At 38.9% G+C, this 13,647-nt stretch overlaps 1 protein-coding gene across 1 annotated transcript in view; it reads right to left on the bottom strand.

Annotated features, from left to right (window-relative positions):
- Positions 1 to 13,647, bottom strand: part of CRACD (capping protein inhibiting regulator of actin dynamics) — a 262,434-nt gene that overhangs the window by 34,054 nt on the left and 214,733 nt on the right. The window contains exon 4 of the mRNA XM_031941783.1: positions 620 to 755. Coding sequence (XP_031797643.1) covers positions 620 to 739 — 120 coding nt within the window. The 5' untranslated portion in view covers positions 740 to 755. The remainder of the gene's footprint in view (positions 1 to 619; positions 756 to 13,647) is intronic.

The following is a 13,647-nucleotide window of genomic DNA, read 5'->3' as shown; positions in this document are numbered from 1 at the left end:
TTTAAGGCAGCCCAAGCTGAAGCCTCTTTATTCCATGTTATATTCCATCATATCAGGTCATATTATTTTATAATGACTTATTCTCTTCCATCATCAATAAGTGGGTGAGGGGGCTTCCATTTGATTTGGTTTTATGAAGGATCAGTGGCTAACTGTGGAAAGGTACTAAGGAGATAAAATCTGGAAGGCTGGGAGTGAGTTTCCTGAGTCATTTTAAGAAGGATGAGAACATTAAAGATCTCAAGCCCTAAATTCTGATGGGGCCACTGGGGTGGAGCATTTCTTTTAATAGCAAGGCTATAGTCCAAGCTGACCGAGGAGGTCCACAATGGGTTTTTCCTCCTTAACCTTGCATCTTTTCCCTATCACCTTCAATCTGAATCCTCAGTTAAAAAGGAGGCTGGACTTTGGGACAGAAAGTAGATATTGTCAGGCAGGTGAGAAACAAAATTGTAGACATCTTCCTGATGATTAAAAGGCTCTTATGGGACAGAGTGAAATGCCTTTCTCCCTTTGGTGGCTATCTTTGTGTCATCTTGATCTTTTATATGTAACCAGACTAGAGAGCTCCCCAACCCCATCTTTTCAGCTTTTAACTCCCGGGCTCAAACTTTCTTACCTGATGAGTTTTGACTTTGCCCAGAATGTTGTCCTGTGATACTGCTTGAACTGTCTGCTCACTTTCTGCTCCCCCATCAGGGATAAAAATACTGTCATGGGAAAACGCCCGGGTTCCCATAGTATAGTTGAAGGACCTGGAATGAAAACCATGTGCTTTATTTTATTAAGATGATCAAAAATTGTCTTTTGCAATTCAGTTTTCATTCTTCCCTAAGAGCTTCTCTCTCTGATCAAGAGCTTGGCATTTTGTTCTTTGTTGGAGATCAACAGTAATGTGAATTTGTCAGGATGATGAGGACCATGAGCCCAAGAGAACAGATCTGTCACAGGTTCATGGTATAAAACTATTATATTGTAAAAAAAAATCAGAGGCATTTAGAAAGGTAAATGGTTAAGAGAGCCATCCTTCTGATGGCTCCAGCTTCTGAAGAAGTTTTTATTTGCCCATTGTGATTTGAAAGACCCTTCCCTCCAGTAAATACTTTTGTCATCCTCTAAATTACAGATTGCAAATTCCCCCTAAGAGTGAGGATTATTTCATTTTTTATGTTTGTATCCCTAGTACTTAGCACAGTGTCTGGTACACAGTAGGCATTTAATAAGTGCTTGTTGTAGTGTGATAGGCATTATGGGAAACTCAGAAGCCAAAGACAATCCTTCCACTGAGCAGTTTATAATTCAGCTAAAGAGAAAATATGGACATATGGAGAACAATTAGAGAATAAGGGAAGACTATACCAGTGGTTTTAGATTATGTGCTATAGAAATTCTGAAAATCAACAGACAGCTCTTATTCTGGGCCCTGGGCTTTCAGGGAAGGTAGTTTCTTATATCTGATACCCCTTCCATAAGGATCTGTTGATTGAGAAGTCAAAGGTTCCAAGTAAAAACCCAGAAATGATCTGACAACCAGCTAAGTTTTAAGAAGTTCATCCCCAGATGGCTGGTGATCAATTAATCAATAAACATTTAAGTAGCTACTATATTCCAGGCATTGGAAACAGATTAAAAAAATGAAATAATCCCTGTTCTCAGAGTATATTCTATAGGGGTAAACAATGTGTGTGTGTGCATGTGTGCATATATAAACACATATATGTATGTAAAGCACAACTATTTAGAGAATACAAAATAAAACACAAAGTTTTGCAATTTTTTGACGAAACCAATTTATATGTGAGCTCCGATCTGCATTGGTGGAGGGAATATCAATACCATTGAAATCATGACTCTTAAAATATTTGAAGACATAACAAGGGGAGAGTGGACATGAAAGAATTATATTTCCATTTTCCTAAAGGCAGGGGGAAGACATTACAGGTATGGGGAACATCTCAAGCAAAAGCAGAGAGGCTTATTATACATGGAATGTGTCTGAGGTGGTGAGGAGTCTACCTGGAATCAATAATTTCTATTAGAGAATAGTGGGGGATGAGATTGGATAGAAATGATAGGAAAGATCCAATGAAGCCAGAGGAAGGGAGTCTTGCTTTCATCCAGCAGACAAGCAACCCAGAGAAGATTTTTAAGAATGGGAAAACAATGATGGAAGAAATGTCTGGAGAGATAGCTCTTTCCCCGCTTGGACACAGAACATATCAAAAGGCTTGATTTCCTGGCATTCACTTACAGGTTATTAGCTCACGCCAGGACAGCAGCAGGACAGAGAGCTTCCATGAGGTAGATCAGGCAGGCTGCCATTGCTTTCAGGCACCGAGAATGTTCAGGGATGGCAGGTTAATGCTGCTTGCTTCCTTTACCTACAAAACTGAGTCCAATGTTCAAATGCTACCTGCTTCCTTTGCCTACAAAACTGAGTCCAATGTTCAAATGCTACCTGCAGCAGGCTAGCTCTGGATGGCAGTCTACTCTGGTTATTGCTCTATTTTCATAACCCTCCGGGTCTGTAGATAAGGTTCAACTTTGTAATACTGTTGGTCTGTCCAAGGCTAGTCTCATTTAGAAAGATTGATGACCACATCAAAACACCTGAGTTTCTAGATTCCCTGTGCAAAGTTTGGCTTTCCCCCCAGCTAAACCCCTTTAAGCAATATCAGATTCAATCTTAAAATCAAATCCTAAACCAAAGTGACCCTCTGGTTAGGGAGCTACTGGATGCTATTTTTCTTCTAATCATTCAAAGCTTCACACATGGGGCCATTTTCCAATAAGCCTCAAGATACTCAAGAGCTCCAGCTTCACACCCAAGCTTAGAAGAACATGAATTCAGTTAAAATGTTCCTTCTCAATGGAGAATGGAGAGACTGAAGTATTGTGGGACAATCACTGGATTTGAAATTAGAACACCCAGAGAGTTGAGTTTTTGCCAAAGTGCTTAATGCTGCCACAAGAAAGTAACTTCTCATCTCTGAGTTCCAGTTTTTTTTTTCTATAAAAGAGATAGTACTAGAACTCCCTGCATCACAAAGGAAAGTTTTATAAATTGTAAAGGGAAAGGAATAGGAATGGGACTTGTGATTTCACAGGTGTAGAACTATCCCAGCAAGAATTTCTTCTTGCTGTATGTGAACACCTCTGCAATTGAAAGTCTTGGCTGGTTGCCTGTAGCATCAGGAAATGGAGTGATTTGCACGTAGTTAGTATCTGTCAGAAGCAGTCTTTCTGGCTCCAAGGGCATCTCTATCCACTGTGCTATATTGCCTCTAAGAATTCTAAAGCACCATATAAACAAGTTGTTATTATTATTGGTAATAATAATAACAACTTCATCATCCATCCTTTGTCAGATTCTCAGTGGCTTCAAACATCCATGATATTACCACGGACACAGAAACAAACAAACAAAAACATCCTTTCCAAGTAGGACCTTATTCTAAAGGGGTGACAGAACATTCTCCAGCTGAAGCCTCCTGAAATACTGACTTATAGTTATATGCAAAATTAAGGCTACTTATTTAAGAAATCAGGTTATCTGATTTCACTTGGCAACCTTCAGCTGCTGGAAATCATAGTAGCCAGCAGATAAGAAGGGAATGGTAGATGGATTTGGGATACAGGGATGTTTGGAGGCTACTGCTAGCAGATTTACTGAGAAGTACCTGCTGAAAGGAAGCAAAGAGAATCACCAACTAGGAAAACTCTATAGTCAGTAGGGAATACTGGGCTCTTTGATATGTCCTCTGTCCAGCTGTGTAAGGAACATGACTCTTAGAGTCAGATGCCCAGAGACAAAAAGTCCAGCATACCCCCTGCAACTCCTGAAGACCTCACTATTGTTTCATGAGATGATTTATGTAATGCATTTTGTAAACTTATATGAATCAGTTATTATTATTATTACAGCACAGTAGGTCATATTCATGAGTATCTTGGTCACCAAGGAAATATTAAAGCATGTTTAGGAAGGCAGGGAAGTGTGTAGTTTATTTGGGAAGATTTCCATTGTAAATGGTTAAAATAAAAAACAAAGCAACTTCAGCTCTTGAAGGAGTATGCTTTACATTTAGCTAAAACACTGCATTTTCCCACAATGCCAGAAAAACAAGAACCTACTCTACATGTCCAGATTCACGTCCAACTCAATTCAAACAGTTCTTGTCACAGCCTCCCTTCTCCATTTCATCCCCACACATACAATTAAGCTTGCAAACTTTCAGCTTACTAAAGAAACTCCTTGGAACAAATGTCTAGTTTTCATTACAGAATGATCTACTTTCTTTGCCCTCTCAGGAAACTTACCAAAAATTCATTCTTATGAGACAGAAAATAATGAGTTTTGATTTAATTTCTTTGTGTTACATAATGAAATTAGAGGACCAGTCCCTGTCCCTATTACACAATTGGCATTCATTCATTCATTCATGCACATGCTCATATGCACATATATCAAAACACATTTATACATATGTATAGGTAAAGTATGTGTTGACTGGTTAATAAATATTTATTATTTTATATATAACCTATTCCTATTCTCCCAGTCATTCATTCATTTAACGAATAAGCATCTATCTCTTTATCTATCTACCCATCTATCACAGGTGTAGAAATATGCCAGCAAGAATTCTTGCTGTATGCGAGCACCTTCTCTGCAATTGAAAGTCTTGGTGAAAGTCTTGGAAAGACAAAAAAATTGTCTTTCCATCCATCCATCCATCCATCCATCCAGTCTGTCTGTCTTTCCAGCCACCCATCTATCCATTTATCTATCTATCCATCTCCTGGTTAGTGTTCTCCCCCTCATCTGATACTGAAAATATCATTAGAATGCAAGTTCTTTCAATTCTAAAAAACTCTAGATGGAAAAACACTATCCATATCTATAGAATGAACTACGGAGTCTGAACTCAGAACGAAATATATTATTTTTCACTTTTGTTGTTGTCTTTTCTTTTTCATGGTTTTGCCCTCTTGTCCTGATTCTTCTTTCACAACATATTTAATGTGGAATGTTTAATATTATTGAACCTATATTGGATTGATTGCCATCTGGGGGAGAGGTGAGGAGAGAGAGGGAAAAAATGGAAATCAAAATGAATTAAAAATAAATGTAAAAAAACTAATAAATAAACTTAAAAAATATATAAGCTCTTTGCGGGTAGGGACTGTTTTTACCTTTATTTTTGTCCCCAGTGCTTAGCACAATGCCTGATATACAGTAAGTGCTTTTAAAATGATTGTTGATCGACTGAATAAGAGATACTAAAGGCATGTGTAATTCTTCTAAACATATTTCCATATTTATCGTGCTTCACAAGAAAAATCAGATCAAAAGGAAAACATTTAGAAAGAAAAAAAAAACCAAGCAAACAAACACCAACAACAAAGGTGAAAATATCTTGCTTTTGATCTACATTCAGTCTCCATAGTTCTCTCTCTCAATGTGGATGACACTTTCCATCACAAATCTATTAGAATTATATTTTTAAAATAATGTTTGAAAAGTCACAAGCTACCTTAACAGTATTGTTTTCTTTTTGGTATTGATAATTCCACTTGACGACAATTCTCTGTTTCTTAGGGAACGTGATTTTTAGGCCTATTGTTTTATTTTCTTTCTCTCTCTACCCCCTTTCTTTCTCCCTCCCTCCCCCCTCTTTCTCATTGAAGCAATTGGGGTTAAGTAACTTGCCCAGGGTCACACAGCTAGGAAGTCTTAAGTGTCTGAAGTCAAATTTGAACTCAAGTCCTCCTGACTTCAGGTGATTAGACCTATTGTTTTCATGTCCCAAAGAATCATGTTTGGACTAATCTATATTGTATTTTCAATCTAATTCACCCCATTTTTTAGATATTCAATTATGCTAGAAATGATTCTTTTTTTAGAAATAAAAAACTAGAAGGAAAAACATCCCTAAAACTCCTTTATCTGCAAGGACAGGTATTTAGGAAGCCCATTCTTTCTTGCTCAAGGCTTGTCCATGGCTCCCAGATGTGGCATCCAGGGTTTCCTCCCTTTGCCATTCCAGATGCTCCCGTAGAACAATTAGGTGACTTGTTAGGAAGAAGCAGCAGGACAAATTTCTGCTTTTTAACTTTCTAAGTTCCATCCTCTGGGACTCTCCGAAGTGGATAATGGCTGGACTCTTCTTCTTCAGTTGAAGAAAGAGTTGGTTCTTCCTCAGAGATAGTGCATCATAATGAACAGAGGGGAATACCTTTCCAACCTTCCAATCCCCGACTGTCAATGTTTGGTCTCCAATTCATTTTGCGTCCTTTTAGACGTAAGCAGTTTCACTGCTCAACTAATCAATGAGCTTTGCAGTCTCTTCCTCTCCATCAAAATATAATTATGCTTTTTTAAAAAGTATGGCACAGGAAGGTGTTGGTATAAAAAAATCAATTTCACCCAATTTCCTGTTGATTCCTGTGAATTGCCGCTTAGCAAGTGATGTCACAATCGCTTCACAGCATGAGGTCTTTGGGCACAAAGTTTTCTTGGATATCCATCAAACTCTGTACCAAAGAGTGCTTACATTTAAATTAAATATATATATATATATTTCCAACCTGTACCTTGATGATATAGTGTGAAGCTTCTTGGGGAGAGAGGGAAGGGTGTTTTTGCTCAGCAGGAATGCATGAGGTAGCCCCCTGTCAGCCACAGTAGTTACAGTATGTGGAGATCATCTATAACATAGATAAGCAAACACAAGTCCATAGGAGTTGGACATATTATTGCCTAAGGGCACAGGGCTGGTTAGTGACAAAGCTTCAGCTGGAATCTTGGCTTCCTGGTTCTAAATGTAGTGTTCTAAGCTATTAATCAATTCCCTAAAAAAAAAAAAAAAATCTCCAGGACCAGATGGATTTACATGTGAATTCTACCAAACATTCAAAGAACAATTAATCCCAATGCTTTATAAACTATTTGAAAAAATAGGGAATGAAGGAGCCCTACCAAATTCCTTTTATGACACAGACATGGTACTGATACCTAAACCAGGTAGGTTAAAAACAGGGAAAGAAAATTATAAATGTAGTGTTCTTTGCATATACTAGGCCCTGGTCTTATGTCTGGAAGGCTACTGTGAGAAAGATGTATTATCTGGGATGAGAAACACAATAGCATGGATTGTCTCTCTGTGCTCTGTCGGTGTCTCTCTGTTTCTCTGGCTCTATCACTCTCTCTCTTCTCTGCCTGTCTCTGTCTCTCTGTCTCTCTCATTTTCCCCTCTCTCTGTCTCTCCCTCTTTCTTCCTCTGTCTCTGTCTCTTTCTCTGTCTCTCTCATTTCTTCCTCTCTGTCTCTCCCTGTCTCTGTCTGCCTGTCTCTTTCTCTCTGTTTTTCTCATCTGTCTCTCTGTCTCTCTCATCTTTGTTTCTGTCTCTCTCCCTCTCTCTGTGTCTCTCTCCCCCTTCCTCTCTCTCCCTCATTTCCTTTTTTCTTTCCCTCCCTCCTTTCTTCTTCTCTTCTTTCTCCCTCCCTCCCTCTCTCTCTTTCCCCTCTGTCTTTCTCCTCTCCTCTGTCTCTATGTTTATCTCTCTCTCTCCTTCCCTCTCTTCCTATACACACACACACACACACACATACATACACACATCCCTCTCTATAGCACCCTACATCTTTAAAATTATACAACTGAAAGAAATTAGATTCAAAAACGAAGGGGAAAAAAGCAACTTTAGAGTCTCTTTAATAAGGATTCTCTCATGCATATGTGATGGTCCAAAACATTTTGTTTTCTGGGTCTGTCTTTCTGGCAGTGGGATATGTCTGTATTCCTAATGGCACTTGCCGATGCATCTTATCCAGTTACCTCTACCCTGTCCTTTTCCAGGATACCTCATTTCTGGCGCCTTCCATGCTAGGGACTTCTAGGCTCCATATGACCTTGCTACATGGTCCTGCTTCCCTACCTGTGAGACAAGAAGTGGGAAAACAATCAGAGCTACAGATAGATTTTGCCTTTCCCTCTGATGCTTTTTTGCATCTGGGAGTATGGGGTTCCCATTCCAAAATGGCAGCCTGGGGGATATTGCATACCTAATTGAGAAGACTTCCTTTTCTTGGATTTCTTTGATCCCTTCCTTCTTCCTGGCCTGAATATCATCTCAGCCAAGGCCTGGATCTCTCAGCTGAGTTTTGGACATCTTGTCCCTCCAGAGATCCAATTTTGCCCTAATTTTTAAGGTGACTCTAACCCAGATGTATCCTTGCCTCCTAATCCCCCTCCCCATGTCCCATGTAGCTAGGCCACAAGCTTCCTGAGCTAAAACAGGTTAAATAACTTTGCCTTTTGGTATCATTGACCTGCTTTACTGCTTTTCTGAAAGTCTCCAAGGTCCCCTGAAAGCAGCTACACAGGCTAGAACAAGGTGTTAACGTAAAAGAACATTCACTAGTAAATGTAGGTGAAGAAATAAATAGCTCTGTTCAACGTCCTTCTGATCACAAATGTCAAATGAGGCATGAGACACTGAGATGAATTCCTGCTAAAGATGGTCTACACAAGAGGGGTCAAACCCAGGTTGTATGTGACCCACAGCACTATTGAGTACAGCCTAAAGATTAAAACACAGCTCTTAACTGATTTTAAGGTGTTGATATATTCATAAAAAAATATAAACATGTATGGTTTTATAAGTCAACATGTAAGTTCTAGGGATCCTGATGTGTGGTTTAGTGTCCCCCATTTCTACTGAATTTGACATCACTAGTCTACCTTTCTCTAGAAGAAGCCTTATCCAAGGTCTAAAGGGAAGAGGTAATTTCTCTAGAAGGCTAAGTTCTCCATATGATTCTTGTTTGTAGATATTATGCTTCTAGTTATCAAGCCCCAGATGATAGTGATTAATTGAATTTTTTTTTTTATTCATACCATCACACTGATGAATGAAGGTTCCAAGAAAACACTGATAGGAAAATTTTCAAATACATATGCTAGGCAAAGTTTCCAATATGCATTAACTGGCCTAGGCACATTAACTTGGGCTCAGGTGGAGTTAGATCATCAGTTTTGCACTAAACTCACCTTTTAGATTAGGGGCAATCTTCCCTCCGCCCCCACATACTCAGATCCATTCCTTTCCATTTACAGATTAGAACAAAATGAGATGCTCTTGAAATATTTTATATTCATTAAAAGGAGGTTTACCATAGCATTTCCACTATTTTTGTTGTTGTTTACTTGCATTTTATTTTGCTTCTCTCTCTTTTTTTTTTTAACTAGTTTGGTTTGATTTTTCTTGTGTGGCATAATAATTGTATAAATATGTATGCATACATTGGATTTAATATATATTTCTATCATGTTTAACATATATTGGACTACTTGCCATCTATGGGAGGGTGTGGGGAAAGGGAGGGAAACTGGAACACAAAGTTTTGCAAGGGCTAATGTTGAAGAATTGTTCATGCATATTGTTTGAAAAATAAAAAGCTTTAATTAAAAAAGGAGGTTTACTTGACAGGACATGGAAAAGATATTCATCAAGAATGGAGTCTTGATTCAGTTGCCCAAGATTCTTGATCTGATGCCTGGGGAGAATAGTTGGAACTCCTTGCACCCCTGGCACTTTTTTGCACTCAGACAACCAGAAGGCTACCTCAAAAGTCCAAATCGTAGTCCCATGAGTCAGTTAAGACTTGAGGACGATTTCCATACCTTTTCAGGAAAAACTAGCTTAAACCATACAGGTATAGTTGTGGCAAAAACTATCCCTGTCTGCAGGACCCTAGCAATATTGTTCCAAGATCAATTGGATCTTGGAACTAGCCAAGCTACTTCTTGGCTGATCCCCAATGCTATTTCTCCTGGCTATCCATAAGGTATCCCCCTTGAGATAAAAAGCAACTACTCTATTTTTTCTAGCTTCTGCAGACCTCTCTAGATTTAAAAAAATGAAGAAAATGGGTTCTGATTTTGCTTCCCATCCCAACAGCCTTGATTTTCATGAATTTAAATGGCATTTAAGGAGAATGTGGTTTTAAATTGTGACCAGATGGAGAGTATTATTTATTAGACTCACCACAGCTGTCTGCCAGAAGTGTGCTTAAGTAGCCAAATATTCCACAGACCCTAAGTATTGGTATTACCTACTAATTAACTGTTCTACTCCCTAATTAACTTTTTAATATCTATTGAATACTATGTATGAGCTAAACACCATATGATCATGGAAATTTAGAAAATCAAATTCAGGGACTATTAACCTGGGACCCAAGATTTAAAAAAAAAAAACATTTTGATAACTATATGTCAACAGGTCAATAGTATGCATTTTATTTTATGCATTTAAAAACATTAATCTGAGAAGAGGTCCATAGATGATGAAAGAGTGTCAAGAAAACCTTAATTAGTTCAACCACCAGACAAGGAAACAAATTTCAAACGGTCACGGGTCAAGTTCCTGGAGGCTCATCTTTCAATTTGACAATATAGATATTTAGCTTTCTCTTCCTATTTATTCTTTTGTTCTCGCATAGACTTAGGGGAGAGAAGAAATACAGGAGAATGGCAGATGGTAATGTCAGAAGGCTTGGGGAAATTTGCACCTCTGCACAGGACAAGTAAGGATCACTGATTTCTTATCAGACTTTCCAAGAACCCGGGGCAGCCAGGTGTAGCAGTGCATAGAGTGCTGATCCAGAGTCAGGAGTGCTTCTCCAGATCCAGTGCTGATCCAGAGTCAGGATCCAGAGCCACGAGTTCAAATCTGATCTCAGACATTTACTAGTTGTGTGAGCTTGGACAAGTCACTGAGCCTTGTCTGCCTCAGTTTCCTCATCTGGAAAAGGAAATGGTAAATGACTTCAACATCTCAGCCAAGAAAACCCCAAATGGGAGAGCTGGAAAAAACCAAACCATCAGCAAACACAAAAACTTAGGTTTAGGTCCCCCTTCTTATACATCCTTATCCTGTGATCTTGCTTAAGTCCCTCTCAGTGTTCTAGTCAACTGTCCAGCATTCCAGTTTGTGCGAGAGGATGCTGATTCCATACCAAAGAAATCACTCAGTCAAAAAACAAATAAATAAAACTTTAAATAAGGCAACATGGAACAATGAAAAGGGCTGGACTTGCTCTCCCACTTACTAGTTATGTGAGTTCAGGACTTCAGTCCGTCAAACAACAAATATTTATTAAGCATCTACTCTGTTAATGCTAGGTTTACAAAGAAAGACAAAAACAGTACCTGCCCTCAAGGAGCTTACATTCTAAGGGGAGAATCAAACAAGAAAAAAAGAACTAGGTACATTTACCTTACCCCTCTCTCTGTCCCTCTCTGTTTGTCTGTCTTTTCTATCTCTATCCATCTGTCTCTCCCTCCCCCCTCTCTTTTCTGTCTGTTTCTCTGTCTGTCTCTGTCCATCTGTCTCTCTTTTCTGTTTCCCTGTCTCTCTTTGTCTCTAACTCTGTCTCTCTGTCTGTCTGCTTTCTGTCTCCATTTCTCTGCCTGTCTCTCCATCTGTCTCTCTGTCTGTATGTATTTCTCTGTCTCTATTTCTCTCTCTCATAGAAAGAAGGTAATCTCAGAGGGGGAAGGCTCTGTTGCTGAGGGTGGTGGAAAAAGGCCCATTGTAGCTGGAATTTGAACTGAGTCTTGCAGGAAGCCAGCTGTTTGATATTTTTATTTTTAAAATAAGGATGATAATATATGTACTATCTAATCTACAGAGCTGTTGTGAAGATAAACTGAGATGGTTTCTGGGAAAGTGTTTTCTATTGATAGAGCACTTTATTATGCATGTTAATTTATTACTATTAGAATCAATGCTGAAATTTAAACAGAATAGTCCATGGGTGGAATTTCAGTTTAAAGCTTTATTTTAATGAGGAGAAAAAAACCCCTTGGTACAAGTGATAATGAGACTAAGGCAGGATTGAGGTGGATGGGAATACACTTTTCCATAACAGCATCCATGCAAAGGTCATACAAGATTTTTATTCCTCAAGCATAAGAATCATAAACAATTAAGTTCACCAAGACCCAGAGCCTCAGAAGGCTGTTGCCTTTCCATATAACCTTCATGTTATAGGAGGACTGAGAAGCACACCAATTATGTGGCAACATGAAGCTGCCTCCTGGCAAGTAGGGAGCCAGTGAGAGAGACCTATAAACACCCAGCTGGAGGGTTCTCTGCACCATAATAGTGGTTCAAGCTTGAATTTGTACAAGACCTGAAGCATGGTGCCCAGTAAGCCGAGACTCGCACAGGCGAGGAGAAGGGGAGGTCATGAGGGAGGGGGCTCCCTTAGATCCTTGGTTTCTAAGGAATAATCAAGATCAACTCCTAACAGAGTCAAATCTAGGATCTAGACACCCAGAAGTCACTCAATAAATACTTGTTAAGTGCCTTTTAGATCGCAGGCACTGTGTTAAGGGCTACAAAGATGAAAAATAAATCTCTGCTCTTGAGGAGACTGCAGTCTTATGGGGGAAGACAATATACAAAAAAGCAGCTGGAAAGCAGGAATTGGGAAGTAAGATGACTGGGGCCATGATAGAGAAATGCAGGCCGATGGGAAATAAAAAGCTGGCTGGCCTCGAAGGCTTCCCTAAATTTAAGTTTAGGGAAGAAGTCTCCCCTCTCCTCTCTAATCAGAGAGTGGGAAAGGCCCCAGGGACAGAGGTGCTGAGGTGAACTTGGAGAATGAAGAGTTTCCTTGAGAATCCAGCAGAGAGTAGTCAGGTGGGAAATAAGAAGGAATAATGAGTATGGTCTTTAAAGTGGACTGCAAATAAATGTTTTTAAGAACTTAATGACCTCTCCTAAGGAGGATGGCACCATCTCCATGGGAACAAGTACAGGGATAAGATTCCTTCTTTCTTTTTTTTCCCCTCACTTATTTATTTTAACACACATTGCTTTATGAATCATGTTGGAAGAGAAAAATCAGAGCAAAAGGGAAAAATCATGGGAGAGATTTAAAAAAAAAAGCAGAAAAAAAGTGAACCTAGAACGTTTTATATTCAGTCTGCTTAGTTCTTTTTCTGGATGTAGATGGCATTTTCTGTCTGGTCTACTGGGATTACTTTGAAAGATTCCTTCTTTCTCATTTCTGTTTACATCCTTCCCTCTTCTTCTCTTAGTGGCAATGAGAATGATTTCCACGGAAGATTATCTTATGCAAAGTCTGAAAGGAAGAGAGATTCTTAGGTCTTGCCTGATGCTTCCAAATCACCCCAAAGAGTCTTGTGTTTTTGTCAACTTGCTTCTGATACTCTCCTCCTCCAACTACCTCAATGCTACAGCTTTTAGGAAACACTCTGAGATTATCAACTTGTAAATTTTCAACTAACTCCTTTATTTAAAAAAGAAGTTCTTGTTAATCTTTCCATACTTCCAACACAGGTCCTTTTCTAATGTTTTAATTAGAAATTAAATCTAGACAATCTTTGGACATTTCTCAATGGTTGCATATCTACCTTATGCTCAACAGTAATCTAAAGCCAAATTCATCATCTGTATCCTCTGCTCTTGTCCCGACTCTTCTGTCACCTAGACTTTATACTATTTTATTTTGCTAAGTGAAGTCAGGTTAATATTTGACACAATGGATAGAAAACTGGGCCTGGAATCAGGAAAACCTGAGATCAAATGCAGCCTTAGACACTTTCAA

This window comes from Sarcophilus harrisii, chromosome 6 (assembly GCF_902635505.1).
Source record: "Sarcophilus harrisii chromosome 6, mSarHar1.11, whole genome shotgun sequence".
NCBI lineage: Eukaryota > Metazoa > Chordata > Mammalia > Dasyuromorphia > Dasyuridae > Sarcophilus > Sarcophilus harrisii.
The sequence above is the reverse complement of the archived record's forward strand: the minus strand, read 5'-3'. Positions and strand labels throughout refer to the sequence as shown.